Here is an 18958-nt window from a genome sequence, read left to right as displayed (position 1 = left end):
AATTTCAAATGATATGTATAGAATGGGATTTTAATAAATTTTGTTTTTTTTTGTTATTAAAAAAAATTTTACAAACAAACACGTACAACACACATCAAGTGATTTTTATTTTTTGATTTTCATTTATATATAATATTTATAAAAAGGGAAGGAAAAATAGAGACAGAAAGACATTTCTTTTAAGATTGTTTCATATAATAAAATACATATACACAGTAAAAATACACTTGTATTGGTAAACGACCCATAATATTTCCATGGAAAAAGAAACAACTCAAAATCAAACTCTAACAAAATATTAACAAATAATTAAAGAGAAAAATATACAAAAAAAAAGTTTTGGGCAAAAAAATGCATTTAAAATTTGTGTTTGGTTTGGTATTTTTCTTTGTATTTTTTTTTAAATATATTAACAAAAACAAAAATAATAAAAAGTATGAGCAAACATTACAGTTTGTGTAGTGTATCTGCTCGTTCGCTGTGTAAATGACATATGTTTGCGCGCGTGTGTGTGTTTAGTCTCTTAAAGGATATCTCACTCTACTCCATAACTACTCACCTTGCTGTTGTATGTGTAGTAATTGAAAGTCTTCAAGTAGGTTCCCAACGACAGAATATTACACTGGGGACATAGATCAACTGTTCGCCGTTGCATCATCTCCAAGAGATAGAGAAAATCTTCGGCAACATAATGATCTTCCTCAAGGAAGAGAACAAGGCCTGTAAGAAATAAAATAAAGTTTTTGTTTTTTTTTAGTTCGGCTAATAAAAAGCATTGTATTAAAGTTTTCAAATCGTTTTAATGTGTGTTTCTGCTGTTTTATGGAAATATCTGATAAATATCTTTCTGCATACCTGTGTGATATCTTGTGACTTCCAATTGATCAAATACTCGATTCGCCTTCCACCACCAATGATGTTTGGTTTGGGTAAACTTTGCCTCTCGATAATGCCCATACAAATCGGGATATAAGGCATTGTTGCATTTTCGAATGATTGCCCTGGTATAAAAGAAATAAAATTCATATTAATGATATAAATGATACCAAACGTAAAAATTTTATTAAATATTATTATCATATTTTGTATATTATTAATAATCAATAAATAATTAGTTCATGAATAAGTTATAATAGAATTATATTATTTTTCTATAAGTCGCAATTGATTCAAATACATTTCTACTTACTGATCTTTTTTAATATCCCTCGGACAATCATTCGGATCAACACCGGGAAACTCATTTAGATGTGTTTGTATTGAATAGGGATAAAAGATCTGAAAGATGTTTTTTTTGGTATTATTATTGTGTCAACGTTTTTTATTTGAAAATATTTTAAGATTGTACCTGTATTACTTTACAAAAGTCTATACTCTGCACTAAATCGTTAATATCTTCATCATAATAATCATGTGAAAATATTAAAAGAACTCTAGAAATATCACGAGCCTGTGCCAGACTCACGATCAAATGGCGTAGGTAGATAATACGAGTGTGGACCTGAAAGGGGAAGGTTAAAATTATAATTATATAAATTTTGTTTACAATGTAATATTAAAAATTCGACAGTCCGAAAAATTTGCCTGCATGAAGATGTCCTTGGTGTTCATGCGTATGATATTGGACGAGAAGGACAATTGTCTTGCTGCTCTTGACCAAATCTCACTGATCTCAATTGGAGCGCAACGATTCTTGTTAGCTGAATGTTGACGTCCAGAAGATATTACAGGGTAGCTGACACGAAGTATTACCAAGTTCACATATAATAACTGTTTTATTGACAGCTCATTATATAATTAAAAGGTCAAGTAATGTAAGTAATTTTTCATTTCAAGTGATAGGCATTTGAAACCACCGAAGGCCGCATTCCACGCCTTGCCTGGCGTCACAGTGTGTAAATGCCTCTTATTATCGGAAAAATTTTTTTGAACCTGCTTTGGAGCCGTGGGCAAGTACACATTTTGATTGTAGGCAATACAATGACATTCATTCTTGGTACGCAAGACTCATAACATAAAGAATGTGTAAGCCAAGAATGGCTAAAAAATCATGTTAAGAACCTCATTTTGATCAAACACTAGCTGTCCAATTCGCCTGACGCCAATCCGATGGATTTTTCTTTTTTGGACATTTTTGTAATCAAGGTAAGGACTAGAAGAACATGTCAGTATGGATGGGCTAAAGAATGTCGTTGTATGGGAATGGGCCAAAATACCGGCAGATTACATTCGTGTAACTTGCAACCCGTGATACCAACATTCTAGCTATTGGGTCTTTGGTTTTGATTCTAAGCCTACAACTACGACATGGGCCGTAGTGCTACTGAGCCAAAGAATGCAGCATTCAGCTTATTGTTATGGAGAGATATGGGGAACAAAGGAGAGAGTATAAACGTTTATTTCAAGCAACCGGAATGTTAAAAAATTAAGTTTTCCGAGAAAAAGGTAATAGGCAAGTATTTCCGTAGAAGGTTTTATCGAAATTGATCTTAAATTGTACCGCTCGTTTGTTCCTAAATTGGATCATATATTTATCAAATTTTTGCTGGTGAAGGCCACCAATTGTCTTTAAACAGGCGCATAATAATGGGACCTTTTAATTTTTATAACCTCTACCATAGGATGGGGGTACACTAATTTCGTCATTCCGTTGGCAACACATCAAATAATTGGTCTAATACGGCATAAAGTATATATTCTTGATCATCATAATATTTTAAGTCTATCTAACCATGTCCACCCGTCTGTCGCTTGAAGATTATAATGCAATGAGTTGCTTAACAATCGTTGCGAAGAGTCGTTAAAACTTTCGCTCACGCTAGATTGTCCAAAGATATTCTAGAAGAGTGTTACACGACTCATACGAAAGCTTAGCAAAAATTTCCGCACACGCAAAGAATTGTCCAATGATATCCCAGAAAAATGTTGCGCGACTCATAGGGACGACTAAAACGCAAAAAGTTGTAAGAGAATCGTCGGGAAGAGTTGCTGAAACGTCCGCACACGCTATGGATCCCAATAATATTCCAGAAGAGTGTTTCGCGACACGAACGGAAGAATAATGAAGTGAAACTCTTCCAGAAGATTATTCTATTCATCGCGGGGACGAATGTTCTTCCAAAATTATGAAAAATGTTTGCAGGGTTCTAAACATTTACACATAAACGCGCGCAAATTTCTTTGTGTGAGTTGGTGAAAATTTCGACTTTGGAAATTAGCTTGGTGCTAATATGGCGACTTTTATGTTATTGTATAAATGAGACAACCTTTGAATAATTGAGCCATGATTTCTTAGTTATCCGTCAACTATTCATTGACAGTCTAAAGGCCTGAGGCCAAATTATCGCAGACGTAATCGAGTGTGCTTTCGAATCGAATAAAATTTCAACTCGTATTTAATGGAAGTTATACCAAAGTTCTTATAAATAATGATCGGTTTAAACATTCGCGTTCTTCAAATTCGAAAATTCCCGTTCAATAAAAAGAAACATAACTCACAATAGAGAGATTTCGAACGCAGGAACATCAAAAAATTTTTCAGCGGTATTTATCCCGCCCTAATGCTGGTGACATTTGTGAGGTACTTTGCTATGTAAAAACTTCTCCCCAAAGAGGTGTCGCTCTGCGGCAAACCGTTCGGACTCGGCTATAAAAAGGAAGTCCCTTGTCATTGAGCTTAAAATTGAATCGGACAGCAGTCACTGATTTGTATGAACTTTGTCCCACTTCCTTATTGTAGTGTTCATGGGCAAATTTGCATTTGCAAATGCAAAGAGGTAATTATGCATATTTCCGAACGTGGCATTTGACACTACAAACAAAACAATATTATGAATAATAAAGACTTGAAGGTGAGGGAGGATCTCGTGTTGGAGAACTTCAGGCATACATCAAGGACACAACACGCATATCTCAAGGGCACGAAACGGACCTCCACGAAGCGGTGTGGAAGTCCTCCTTCGGTTGGAACCGATGCCGGTCTTCCTGAGGGGGTATTTAACAACGAGGAGAATGGTCCACATTAACCGCTCTGAACGGCATGGGGGTCATCCCGAGTTTTTTTCGTAATGCTGCGTGATAGGATTATCAACTCGGACTTTGGAGGTGAGCCAAAATAAAACAGCTGACACGTTTTACAACATTTGCAGTATGTTTTCGAGAGTATTACAGGCCTTAATGATTTTTTTTTTTTTAATTTGGATTTGATAATAATTCAAACACTTACTTGTATTACAATTATCACAGAATCATTTTGTAACGGACCAAATGTGTATTCATTTAAAACTAATTGCATATCATTATATTTGGCAATCTGTCGCTTAATTTCACTGATATTGGGTGGATGGTACGAATCGAGAAAACTCACAGATCCGCCACCATTTAACACCGTTCCATTGTGTTGTACTGTAAGTTGAAGCATAATATAAAAAGACAAATACGAAATGTTTTGTAATTTAGCTGAATGTTATAAAAGGCTTGACAGGAAAAGCTACCAGCAAGTTGGTAACTTAATGTGATACTCACAATTAGCAGCTAAGGTTTGATTACGTGACTTAGGTGTTAAAAATTTGTGCAACACCGATGGCACCATGGATAATATGGCATCGACTGAGTCATTTGTGGGCTCCGTTAGGAGAGGATCACGGGATTCAGCTGAAATAGAAGAAGGGATAATAATATCATAAGTATGATTAGGGGAATAACTATTGAAGGTCTAAGAAGTGATCTGGGGGAGATTTAAAATTAACTCCCTGAACCACTAATATTTTGTCATTCTTTCACCATTTGAAAGTACAATATGATTCTTATTTATTCTTGAATAAATAAATAGCTAAAATAAATCGAAAACTTTTTAAGAACATTTTTTTTGTAAAAAAAAAAATTAATTTTTTTAAAGTAAAAATTTGAATATAAATTTGGATTTGGATAATAAAGAATAAGCATTTACTTTTACTTTAATTGGTTATGACAAAACATTAGTCGCTGCCCATTAAGGACGATCTCAGGATCGAAAGGGAGCCGTAGTCCGCGTCTTAGTATAAACCAACATTAAGACTTTGCAGGGTTTAAAAACATTCCCGGACCCGGCCATATCATAATTAATCTTATATACGCTCTGCGAAAATGTATTCATGTCACTACTTAAGTAGATTTGTACATCATCAGCGTATATGTGCATCCTACTATGAGACAAAAAGTGTGGTAAGTCACTAATATAGACCGAAAAAAGTAAAAGGCCAAGTGTGGACCCCTAGGTAAGGCATCAGACACACAAGTTTTAGTATAAACCGATTGAGTCCTATCAACAAGAGAGGAGCAAAATTGTCGAACAAATCTAGAAAAGAAGTTGAAAAAACGTTTCAACTTAAAACAAAGAAGGGAATGATCCACTGTTTCAAATGCTCTGGAGCGATCAAGAAGGGCAAGAAAATGAAGTCTACCAGCATCAAGCTCTGATCTTGATATAGCGTCCATATAAACTGATATCCTGATTTGTGTGAAATTTTGCACAACGAATTCCCCTATGATCTTCAACTTACGTGCCAAGTATGGTCTGAATAGTTCAATAACCCCCAGCAAAAACTTGGTAAGCACATGTCATTATTTTTGCCATGTAAAATAATGCATAACATATTATCCTTACATTTACTAGCTGCTAAAATATAACGAGTTGTCAACAGGAATACCATCTGTGTTGCTGGTAGTACAAATGTCATTACATACAACATTCGATGAAGTTTAAAAATAAGCAAATATTTGTAATAATAGAAAAGCGATGAAGGTAAACTTGTAATTTGAATTATTCATATAAAATTTGTCTTCTTCAAAGAAACTGAGCATTGTGAACGTGATGGTGGGGAAAGGCGCGAACATGTTTGAGTCTAAATAGTTACTTTTTTAGCAACGTTGAACTAAGGCAATATGTCATTATTTTTTGACAACTTGTATGCTTAGGTATAAGTACTTATTTTTGAACTATTGGTATGCTTGTGCGGAAGGACTTTCCTCCTAGGACATCGCCATGCAAAATTAATTACAAACGATGCCTAAAATTAAGTAGTTATTAGTTTTTGCATGAGCTTCCCTTTCTGGTTATTTGGTCATAAGAGTTTTTGCTGGGCCATATTTACAGATATTCCGATTTTACTTCTTGAGACTCTATAGGGCCCAATTCTTATCCGACTCACCTGAAATTTTTGCACAAAGACTTCTATTATAATTTCCTACATCATAACTAAGTATGGCTCAAACCGATCCATAATCGGATATTATCCTCCATTATCCTTTGTTTGCTTATTAAGCGATATTGGACAAAGAACTTGATAAATGCTATCCATGGTGATGGGTACAAAAGATTTGGAAATTGCTGAACCGATTTTCTTGAAATTTTCACAGATGGCGCATAATGATCCCGTGGTGAAAATAGGGTACTACATTTTTGATATCTAAAGGGGGCGGACCCTCCTCCTTACCCTAATTTTTAGAAACGCCTGATCTCGGAAATGGGTCATGCGATATAAGCGAAATTTTGTGTGCTCTCTCATAGTAACCTAAAAACAAAAATTTGCTATCCAAATTTCGGATGGGGTACCCAGGGGGGCCACCCCACCCCCAAAACTTAACAAATATATATATAGACCAATCACGACAGTATGGGACTCAAATGAAAAGTATCTGATATCAAACGTACGTAATCGTATCTGATATTCAGTTATCGGACCAAGTGTTTGGGACCAACCCAACCCAAATTGGACATATTGATCCACTATGGCAATATAGGACTCAAATGAAAGGTATTTACGAGTAGGATACGTACTTGATATCTAAATGTGGGACCAAGTTTCTGGGGAACCACCCCTTCCACAAAACACCCCCCAAACATGACTTATTTACTGACCATGGCAATATAGGGATTAAATAAAAGCTCTTTGAGTGTGGAACACGATTCTAATATCCAAATGTGGGTCCAAGTGTTTGGGGGCCGTCTTTCCCCAAAAACTTCCTCCAAAGAGGACAAATTTAAGACCATAGCAATATGGGGCTCAAATAAATGATATATAGATACATGAGAATAGAGCACGATGCTGATAAAATTTCAGGGCCTAGTGTTTGAGGGACCACCCTACTCCCCAAAAACACTCCTAAATGGGGCATATTTACCGACCATGTCAATGTGGGCCCAAATGACGGTTGAGATACCCACTTTCGGGACCATTTTCTAGGGGTCTACCCCTTTCCCAAAATAGACAACAAACAGCAATTATTTACTGACCATCGCAATATAGGGCTCAAATAAAGGTATTTGGGAGTAGAATACGAATATCAAAATGTGGGACCATCTATTTGGGACACTTTTTTTTCCTCAAGAACCCCTCAAAGGGTAAAAATTTGCCGACCATGCCAATATGTTGGTCAAATTAAAGGTATTAGAGATTAGAAAACTATTTTGAAAACCAATTTTGGTGCAAAGTGTTTGGGGGATGCCTCATCCTATGGCAATCTGGGGTTTAAATAAATGGTATTTGAGACAATAGCAAAATGCTGATGTTTTGTAAATATTATTGTAAAGTATTGTAAATATTAATCCTAATTCTATGATACCCAAATGCATAAAGGGAATGTGATAACATTCCTTTTATCAGACCATTTTTCATATATTAGTAAGAATTATTTTTTCTCTTGTGTTTACTTACGAAAATTAAAAGCATGTAATTGCAGGAATAGAAATATTACAATGGTTATCACAATAATGCCACGCAAATAGTAGGTGTTCCGTTTGCGATGCAATGTCCCCGTATTGGGCAATGCCAGCGGTATTCGTCGACCTGGAAAATGTAAATAAAGAAAAACAATAATTAATGGAACAATTTGATTAGTCTTTAATCCCCAAACCCTTACCTCTCATTGTGTTAGAGTTGTGTATGTGTTGGTGGTTAGTAGGGCAAAAGAGTTCTAAAATATTGAGGGCTTCATTTTATCTGAAAAAGAAGAAAAAATAATATTAGTATTAAGAGATTTTGCATTATACAATTTCCTTTAATAAAAATTGGTGGTAATGTTTTAACTCAGAGAACTAGATTCAAAAGTAATTGTATTTATAGAAAAAACCTGTGAACTCTTTCATGACAATGACATTGAATGTATTACGCCTAAGCCGTGTAAATAATAATAAAAAATCAGAACTTAAGCGTTCTTTAAGGTGCCTTGGGTATCTTGTATCTTGAAGAAGGATTAAGGTGGTTCTTAAGCAGTGAAGGTACAAAAAAAATACGACAAAGGATATTAGACCAATATGTCTCTCCTCCTTTTGAATCTCGTTATTAAAAATGATCTTGAATTTTTACATTAGATGTAATTTGACATCTGTAGATTTCTGGGTTACAATCAAGACCAATTTGTTTGTATTAATTTAAAATTGTCCAGTTTTCCTAACATTTGTTTGTCGAGCAAATAAAAATGTCATTCTTTGCAATTTATTCCAAGTCTTCTTAATCCCCCCAACCACTTTGCAACAAATGAAAATGCATTCACTTCTTTATTCTGCTAGTCATCATCATCCTTTACATCATCCATTTACTGATTGCATCTAATTGCATCATAGCCTTGGAGCCAAGTAACGTCTTAGACAAGCTACTAAATCAAATGAGATATTTTTAATTACATCCATGTCATAATCCCCGGACAAGACTGTTGTAAGCATTGGCTTACCCATTACGTCTAACACTAAAGACATCTTAGTATGAGATATAAATTTCTTATTTTATTACCATCATCCGACAATAGCCCGCTCCCCCTCGTCGCATGCAACCACACCCGCACCCATGTGCAAATCGCGTGGCTAAATGACATTTGAAACTTCAGGCGATTACTTTCGATATTGATTGTTGGTAAAAGTCGGTCATGTTCTTTGTCATCGCTTTTCGATGATTTTTTTCTGTTGATTCCTTTTCCCCATTCTTGTACTATTTTTATGGCTGAATGTTTAATAGAATCGTATTAACTATGTCTCAAGTATCAATAAGAAGAATAAAAAGACCAAAAAAAAAAAACGTTCAAGAATATTAAAGTACATCAGGGTGTAAACACAGGCAATGAAATATTTATAAATTTATTCTAAGGCTAAAAAGTTTTGTAACAAGCTTCTCAAACTAAAACAAGTAAAAGCTTGTTAAGTTCGGGCCTCCACCATGGATCGCATGAGTCAAGTTCTTTGAACGACTTTTTCAAAAATATAAGAGCTATATCAAGTTATAGACCGTTGTGAACCGTGCTTGTCATGGTTGCAAGAAGTCAGAAGCCTGCTGTTTAAACCCTACAGCTACCCAATAAGTACAAAATCAATTCTGAACCAATTTTAATGGACCTCGGCTGATATTTTCCACAGGATTATTAAACAATCCGTAACAAATTTCGAGCAATATCTGACGAACCAATATATGGTAGCAAAGCCTAATTCTGAACCGTTTTCGTCCAAACTTCTTAGGTATTGTGGTAGTCGTCGAGGAAAGCGTTGTGCAAAATTGCGCAAGGTTGGTCAATAAATGCGCTTGCAGTGGCTCTAGAAGCGAAAATCGGGCGATATACATATATGACAGCTATATCTAAATCTGTACCGATTTCTATGAATTTCCCCAGATATATCGAGATTAGGAAGAAAATCCTTCCTGCCAAATTTCGGCAGAATCGGTTAAAAAATTGCAATATTAGTACAAATCGGACGAACATATATATGGGAGCTATACTAAGCCTGAAATATGCCAGTACCAATTTTGAAGACTATCGGATGAAAATTGCGACCTGTAGATTGTACACATCGAATCAGAAAGTAATTCTGAGTCGATCGATATACTTATCGATGGGTTCATCTCTCTTCCTTCTGGGTGTTACAAACAAATGCACTAATAATACTCTGCACCACAGTGGTGGTGTAGGATATAAATTCCACCTCCAAAATTTCGGGCAAATCGAGTTATAATTGCGCCCTCCATAGGCTTAGTAAGTGAAATTGGGAGATCGGTTTATATGGCAGCTATATCTCATTATGAACCGATTTGAATCATACTTTGCACATTTGTCGAAAGTCATAACAAAACGCAAATTTCAGCCTAATAAGATAAAAACTGCATCTTTTATAAGCTCAATAAGTCAAATCAGGAGATCGCTTCATATGGCAGCTATATCGAGCCATGAACCTATTTCGCCCATTTACAATTCCATTGACCTACACTAATAAGAAGTATTCGTGCAAAATTTTAAGTGCCTAGCATTGCAAATGCAAAATAAAAATGTTGCCCATGAACATTCCACTAAGGAACAGGGGAAAACTTCCCACATATCAATGACTGCTGTCCGATTCAAGTTTAAGCTCAAGTTTAAGGGGTCTCCTTTATATAGCCGAGTCCGAACGGCGTGCCGCAGAGCGACACCTCTTTGGAGAGAAGTTTTACATGGCATAGTACCTCAGAATATAGGTACTATATATATATTTTCTTTATGAGGTCTAAGATGAATATTTCGAGGTTTTATGAACGGAATGACGAAATTAGCGTTCTATAGTGGAAGGTATAAAAACTATCTTAAAGTGTAATATACAAAAGGAAAAAATAAAATTTTTTTATATACTGCATGTATTAGTAGGGTGTTCATTAAACATTAAGAAACCAATAAAAATTCTCTAAAAAATTAAGAAAAACTTTTTTGAGAAACTGTTATAGATTTTTTTTTAAGAAATAAGAAAATTAGTAGTCTATTTTTTGGATAAAATTTTTTCTAAAAAGAAAATTTTACTACTCTACTACCCTCTAGAATAAAGTAAATCATTCTAAATGAGTAAAAATTTTGAAAAAATTTAAAAAAAATGTATGGCATTTTTTAAAAATCAAATTATCGATTAAAGTTCGAAATTTCGATAATTTTTTTTTAAGACAAAATTACGATCGAATTATCTTTAACATTAAAATTGATAGTTCGCCTAAAAACAAAATTTTTATTTTTCTCGATAAATCGAAATTCGATAAATTTTGCTAATTTTTTTAAGACAAAATTATGATTGTAATATCTTTAACATTTAAATTGATAGTTCCTCTAAAAAAACATTTTTATTTTTCTCGATAAATCGAAATTCGATCAATTTTCCTCAAAATGTTAAATCATTCTAAATAAGTAATATAGAAGCCATTTTTTTTAAATCAAATAATTGATAAAAGTTCAAAATTTCGATAATTTTTTTTTAAGAAAAAATTATGATCGAAATATCTTTAACATTAATATTGACAGTTCCTCTAAAAAAAACAATTTTTATTTTTCTCAATAAATCGAAATTCGATAAATTTTGCTCAAAATGTTAAATCATGCTATATAAGTAACAATTTTGAAAAAAAATAAAAGAAAATGTACGACATTTTTTTAAAATCAAATTCTCGATAAAAGTTCAAAATTTTTTTTTTCCAAAAAATTATGATCGAAATATCCTTAACATTAAAATTTATAGTTCCTCTAAAGACAACATTTCTATTTTTCTCGACAAATCGAAATTCGATAGATTTTGCTCAAAATGTTAAATCATTCTAAATAAGTAAAAATTTTGAAAAAAATAAAAAAATGTATGATTTTTTTTAAAAACCAATTATCGATAAAAGTTCAAAATTTCGATAAAATTATGATCGAAATATCTTCAACATTAAAATTGATATTAGCTCCAAAGACATCATTTCCATTTCTCTCGATAAATCAAAATTCGATATATTTTGCTCAAAATGTTAAATTTTAATAAAACTCTCTTTAAAAATAAAAATGTCGACGTCTTCGAAGTCTTTCTGTAAAATCAATTCGGATGAAAACAAATCTTTTATCAAAATTTTTTTAAGCATAAAATTGAAATTCCGATCAATTTTGCTTTGCAAATCATATTTTGATAACAATTTCCTTAAAATCAAAATTTAAATTAAATATCCTCTAGAACGAAAAATTCAATTCTTCTCAAAAAAAACAGATTCTATAATATTTTCTCCAAAAACAAAAATTTTTAACCAGTAAAGAAGGGCGGTGCCAACTGTATAATACCCTACACCTACGTTCTAGTACATTGTGGGAGCTATAACCAACTCTGAACCAAATTTTGATGGACCTCGGCGAGCAAATATATATGGGCTATATCTGAACCGATTTCGAGCAAACTTAACAGATAATGTGGTAGTCGTCGAGGAAATCGGTTTGCAAAATTTTGGCAAGATGGGTCAATAAATGTGCTTGTTGTGACTCTAGATGTTAAAATCGGGCGATATATATGAGAGCTATATCTAAATCGGAACCGATTTCCTTGAAATTCAATAGTAATTTCGAGAGTCAGGAGAAAATCGGTAAACAAAAGACCATTTTATTGCAATATTACTGCAAATTGGACGAACATATTGGTTGCCCAAAAAGTAATTGCGGATTTTTTAAAAGAAAGTAAATGCATTTTTAATAAAACTTAGAATGAACTTTAATCAAATATACTTTTTTTACACTTTTTTTCTAAAGCAAGCTAAAAGTAACAGCTGATAACTGACAGAAGAAAGAATGCAATTACAGAGTCACAAGCTGTGAAAAAATTTGTCAACGCCGACTATATGAAAAATCTGCAATTACTTTTTGGGCAACCTAATATATATGGGAGCTATATCAAAATCTGAACCGATTTAAATCAAATTCTATGTATATTGTGGTGACGTCGAGAAAAGCGTTGTGCATTATTTTGGGAAGATTGGTAAATAAATGCGCTTGCAGTGGCTCTTGGAGTGAAAATAGGGCGATATATATATATATGAGAGCTATATCTAAACCCGAAGATGTTAGAATACAAGTGTCAAGCGAAAAAAAGTGTCAAGTTATGGCCAGATTAATGTAGTATGGCTTGTTAGCATGTGTTGTTTATCGAAAATTTCGGTAGAGCTGCGTTCAGTTTCAAAATTAAATTTCATTGAAATTTCCCAAAAATGTTTTACGAAAACAACATTTGAAAGACAGAATTGCAATAGCATTTTTTCTAAGGAGTTTACACTCAAAGAAAATGTCAAGTAGAATTTCTTCAAAAACGAAAAAAGATGTACTCAAAAATTTAGAGAAAATTCAAGTTTTTTTTTGGAAAAATTTCGGAAATTTTGAATATATATATCTCTTAAAAAATAATTCCGATTAAATTAATAGTTTTATCAGAAAATATGACGCTACACCCTAAGGTTTGAGCAAATGCTGCCTGTGGCTAAAGCTTCTGGGAAATATTATTACGCAGAATCGCTAGATGGATTAACATTAAATTACAAATATTTTAGTGTTTAATGTTTACCGAAGATAAATACAAACATGACAACACAAAGGTGGGTCGAACGCGGTTAGGTGCCAAGGAATATATTGCACATGAATGATAAAAGTAATAGAACTGAACCTTTGATATAAATATAAATTTCCCTAATACAAATTCCCTGTTCCCCAATTACCCAACCCAATATACATACTAATCGAACTAATAAATATTTATTTTTTATTCCTTCAATTTCATGGAGGTCGGTCGCTCTGCGAATTGTTGGAGCAATTATGAAAACCATTATTTTCATGGGTGTGTATGGGAATGAAATTGTGGAGTACATGAAACAGTGTGTGTTTAAGGACTACTTGGCTGGGGTTTGGTAATTTAAAGTATACGGTGTGCTTAGTTAAGTTTGAGGAGGGTGGAACATTTATTGCGCTTAGTTAAGTTTGAGAAGGGTGGAACATTTATTGAGGGCATAAAACTAAAATTAAGGGAATTTATTGAATTCCTGGTATAGGTGAATTTATTTCTGGCACTTGTGGAATGTTTTAAAAGCCCTTATGAGTTGCAATTTAAACGCAAGTAAAACAAGAAAGGTAGGGCTGCACAGTCAAGCGGAATAATTTGGCATTTTGGATAATTAAAAATTGAAACTTAATAAAAAAATTGTTGAAAGATTAATAAAAAATAAATGTACACAATTTTAAAGAAATAAACTACAATAAAAATAAAATAAAAACAAGTAAAAAGTGTTTAGTTCGTCTGGGACGAATCTTGGGTACCCACCACCATGGATTCGCTAAAAATTTGCCTGTATTAACTCAGTTCGTGTTTGAATTATTTTACCTGTAGCTGTAAAATAATTCAAATCCGGAAATGGTTTCGGCTCAAGTATGGTCTCAAGTAGTCATATCGCAGATTTGGTATTTAAGGGGCCTATATCAGTAAAAAGACCGATTCGGATCATACTAGGCATGGGCGTTGAAAGTCATAACAGAAGACTTTGTCTTAAATTTCAGCCAAATTGAATGAAAACCAGTAAGGAAAGGCAAAAGTTGGGCGGTGCCGACTGTATAATACCCTACACCTACCCTATAAGTACAATGTAGGAGCTATATACAATTCTGAACCAATTTTGATGGACCTCGGGGGATGTTTTCAGATGGGTTATTAAAAAATCCGTAACAAATTTCTAGCAAATGTGTCAATTTGAACATATGATGACAAATGACAATATTTACGTAATTTATATATATATGGAAGCTATATATAATTCTGAACCGATTTCTAGCAAACTTCTCAGATATTGTGGCAGTCGTCGAGTAAAGCGTTGTGCAAAGTTTTGGTAAGGTTGGTCAATAAATGGGCTTGCAGTGGCTCCTGGAATGAAAATCGGGCGATATACATATATGGCAGCTATATCTAAAACTCGGCCGATTTCTATAAAATTAACCAGTAACTTTGAAAAATATAAGAAAATCCCTCCTGCCAAATTACGATAGAATCGGTTATCAAACGAGAACTTTACTGCAATATTTCTCAAAATCGGACGAACATATATATATATATATATATATATATATATATATATATATATATATATATATATATATATATATATATATATGGGAGCAATATATAAATCTGAACCGATTTCGAGGAAACTTCTCAGATATTGCGGTAGTTGTCGTTGTTCAAAATTTTGGCAAGATTGGTCAATAAATAGGCTTGCAGTGACTCTAAAAGTTAGAATCGGGAGATATATATAAATGAGAGCTATAGCTAAATCTGAACCGATTTCCATGAAATTCACCAGTTATGTCGAGAGTCGTAAGAAAATCCGTCGGGCCAAATTCGGAGAGATTCGTTTAACAAATGACCATTTTATTGCATTATTACTGCAAATCGGACGAACATATATATAACGGAGCTATATCTAAATCTGAACCGATTTTTTCCAGTTTCAATAGGCTTCGTCTCTAGGCCGAAAAACATGTTTGTACCAAATTTGAAGACGATCGGATGAAAACTGCCATCTGTACTTTGTGAACAATTTAACATGAGCAGACGGACAGACAGACGTACAGAAAGACGGACAGACAGACAGACGGACAGGCAGACAGACGGACAGACAGACAGATGGACAGACAGACAGACGGACAGACAGACAGACAGACGGACAGACGGACAGACAGACGGACAGACAGACAGACAGACGGACAGACAGACGGACAGACAGACGGACAGACAGACGGACAGACAGACGGACAGACAGACGGACAGACAGACGGACAGACGGACAGACAGACAGACGGACAGACAGACGGACAGACAGACGGACAGACAGACGGACAGACAGACGGACAGACAGACAGACGGACAGACAGACGGACAGACAGACGGACAGACAGACGGACAGACAGACGGACAGACATACGGACAGATAGACATACGGACAGACAGACGGACAGATAGACAGACTAGGTTAAATCGAATCAGAAAGTGATTCTGAGTCGATCGGTATACTTATCAATGGATCTATTTTCTTTCCTTTTGGGTGTTACAAACAAATGCACTAAATTATAGTACCCTGTACCACAGTAGTGATGGTAGAAATGATTTTGTCTTGATTCTCGACATTAAAGATGAATTTCATAGAAATCAGTTCAGATTTAGAAATAGCTGTCATATATGTATATCGCCCGATATTCACTTCTAGAGCAAACTTGCCAAAATTTTGCACAACGCTTTTCTCGACGAGTACCACACTATCTGAGAAGTTTGCTCGAAATTCGTTTAGAATTAGATATAGGTCCCATTCGTCAAATTTCGGGTAATTGCAATAATGTTGTCATTTATGAACCGTAGTTATTACAGTTTGAACATATTTGCTCAAAATGTGATACGGATAGTTTAAAAAACCATCTGAAAACATCCGGCGAGGTTCAGAATAAGACATAGCTCCCACTTTGTACTGTAGGGTATTATAAAGTCGGCACCGCCCGACTTTTGCCTTTCATTACTGGTTCTACATCCCAAACTTTGAGATTTCGGTTTATATTAGTTTTTAGATTTGGACTATACTTAGCACAGTTGTTGAAAGTCTTGACAGAACACCGCATTTCACCCAATTCCTACAAAAATTGCGGCTTGTAAGGAATCAAGTCAAATGGGCAGATCAGTTAATATGGGAGCTATACCACGTTATAGACCGATATGAACATTATTTGGCACAGTTGTTGGAAGTCATAACAGAAAACCGCATTTCAGCAAAATCGGTTTATATGGGAGCTATATCAATTTATTGACCAATTTAAACCACACTTTGCCCAGCTGTTGGAAATTATAACAGATCACTATGTGCTTTCAGGGGCTCAAGAAGTCAAATCGGGAGATCCATGGTTGGGGGTTCCCAAGATTCGGCCCGGCACGATTTTACTTGTTTAACATAACAATAAAATATTGCGTTTTTAATCATAGACACTTTGAATTATTTTATGATAGTCGAATTCAATCTTACTTATCAAAGTTGCTCTTTTATTGTCTTTAGAATAACATTAAAAATTATTTCGCCTTTGTCTTGAGGACATACACTTTGTAGTTTTTTGTTTAATCCTTCGGCTTATGCATATAAAAAAAGTCTACATTCGTTAGAAGGACAGCCATGTTGGCAATTTATCACAAAGAATAATATTTGACTTAAGCTTTAAATGAGTTTAAGCAAATGCCATTCCAGTGTAGAATTATTTTTTCTATACTCATATTTGTCCTCCTACTTGAGCAAAGTCCTCCTCCTTTCTTTGTGGATTTACGCAAAAAACACACAAAAAGAAAAGATGACTCACATTTGGACTGGCGTGACGCAGCTAAAGATGTCGAGTCATTGTAATGCCTTTGCCTGTCTTGGCAGCAAAGTTGGAAAAGTGTGACAATGAATGTCCTTTGGTATTTGCAGAGCATTTGCTAGCAGTGGTCGTCATAATTCATAATTCAATACAACTGTTTGGTCAGATGAAACAGCAACGACAACATAGAAGTAAATAGTTGGATGGCAGTTTTGAGACAGTGTTGCCAACTAAACAGCATTTCTGAACGGGTATGTAATAAATAAAATAAGGTTTAGTTCAGCTTATCCAATTCCTACATTTGTGAAAAGAGTTATGGGTAACACATCGCCTATCTTGAGTCTCGTCAAAGATGGTCAAATATTCACTGACTCGGTTGATAAGGCTTACCACTGGCTGTGAAGTTTGAGGAGAATTCTTCCTTGTCGGAAAGCGATCAATCACTTCCGACGATTGAGAGCGTATTGAGTTGGATGTCTCGGATATTCTTTAGTATACGTGGAGTCAAAAGGGTTAAGCGAATCTCGACGTAAATAAATCCCCGGGACCCGATCGACACTTGTTTTGTGCAAGTGTGCTTCGACGCCTGCTCGTCCATTACGCAAGCTTTTCAACCTTGCTTATCGTGCGGGAGTCATCCCAGCGTTGCGAACGTTCAACCGATACCTAAGAAGGGTGAGGCGAACAACCTGGGGAATTATCGGCCAATGGCGATATACTTCGCGCTTTCCATAGATATGGTGAGCATGTTCAGCCACCATCTTGTGATGTATTTGAAGACCAATGGCCTTATTAATGAACGATAGTATGGCTTCCGCAGAAATCACTCCACGGGCGACCTGATGGTGTTCCTGTCGGAGCGATGGAGTCGATCGACCAGTTTGGAGAAAGCAAAGTCGTAACACTGTATATATCCAAGGCATTTGATAGCTTCTGGCAAATCTTGCCGCATTTGGTGTCGCTAATGACTTTGGCCGATTTACATCGAGCTTTCTAGAGAATCGTACTATTCGAGTTGTTGTAGATGGGTTCTCTTCTGAAGAATACAAACTGACCGCAAGTGTACCACAAGACTCTGTTCTTTTCCCTTTCTTTTACTTATTATCATCGATGATCTACTGAGTCAGACTTCGAATCCAATCTACTCACTTGCGGATGACAGTAATCTCTGCGAATGACAAAAGCTCTTGATGTTCTGGGTATGAGAATACAATGTGATGCCCGTTGGGCACAACATGTATTCGAAGTATTGAAAGAAGCATCCAAGTGCTTGGGCTTTCTTAAGCGGTGAATAAGAACTTCACTTCATCTGATTTCTTCTTCTTGATGTAAGGCGGTTTGTCAGACATTCGAGACTCTCCAGGAATTCATAGACCGTACAATGCACTACAGAGATAATTCCTTTTCGCCCGAACTGTTCGTATGTGGAATTGACTTTCGGCAAATATCTTTCCCACTGACTACGACATCCAGAAATTCAAGACGAATGTCAACTATTGCAACTTCTTTTTTCATCCCTCCCATTCCTAACTTTCCTTCCACCAACACAATGCATTTGCATATATAGGGAAAATCCCCTTCGTGTGGGTAAAATGAAAAAAAAAAAAATTTTGGCTACCCTGTTACTAACATGCATCTCGTTGAGTTTTATTTGGTCGGGTTTGGTTTTAAGTGTCTCCTTGTTAGAACTACCTCTGCCATTGCCTCCTCCGTTAGAGACACTTCGTTAACATCATGTACTAAATATGTACTTGAAACTTAGTTACATATGGTTTGGTGAGTGGGCTAACACTGGAAATTTGAACAATGTCATTGTCATAAA

General features: G+C 35.0%; 1 protein-coding gene across 5 annotated transcripts in view; it reads right to left on the bottom strand.

Moving 5' to 3' along the window:
- The window catches only part of LOC106081856 (alpha-1,6-mannosyl-glycoprotein 2-beta-N-acetylglucosaminyltransferase), a 93409-nt gene that overhangs the window by 17210 nt on the left and 57241 nt on the right, over positions 1–18958 (bottom strand). For all 5 annotated transcript variants that reach the window (XM_059362104.1, XM_059362103.1, XM_013244088.2 and 2 more), the window contains 8 exons: positions 7900–7979; positions 7695–7826; positions 4525–4653; positions 4226–4404; positions 1349–1501; positions 1190–1278; positions 856–1001; positions 560–720 (listed from right to left, as the gene is read on the bottom strand). In XM_059362104.1, the coding sequence (XP_059218087.1) occupies positions 560–720; positions 856–1001; positions 1190–1278; positions 1349–1501; positions 4226–4404; positions 4525–4653; positions 7695–7826; positions 7900–7906 (996 nt within the window). In that variant the 5' untranslated portion in view covers positions 7907–7979. The remainder of the gene's footprint in view (positions 1–559; positions 721–855; positions 1002–1189; positions 1279–1348; positions 1502–4225; positions 4405–4524; positions 4654–7694; positions 7827–7899; positions 7980–18958) is intronic.

This window comes from Stomoxys calcitrans, chromosome 2 (assembly GCF_963082655.1).
Source record: "Stomoxys calcitrans chromosome 2, idStoCalc2.1, whole genome shotgun sequence".
Classification (NCBI taxonomy): domain Eukaryota; kingdom Metazoa; phylum Arthropoda; class Insecta; order Diptera; family Muscidae; genus Stomoxys; species Stomoxys calcitrans.
This window is presented reverse-complemented; position numbering and strand designations above follow the sequence as displayed.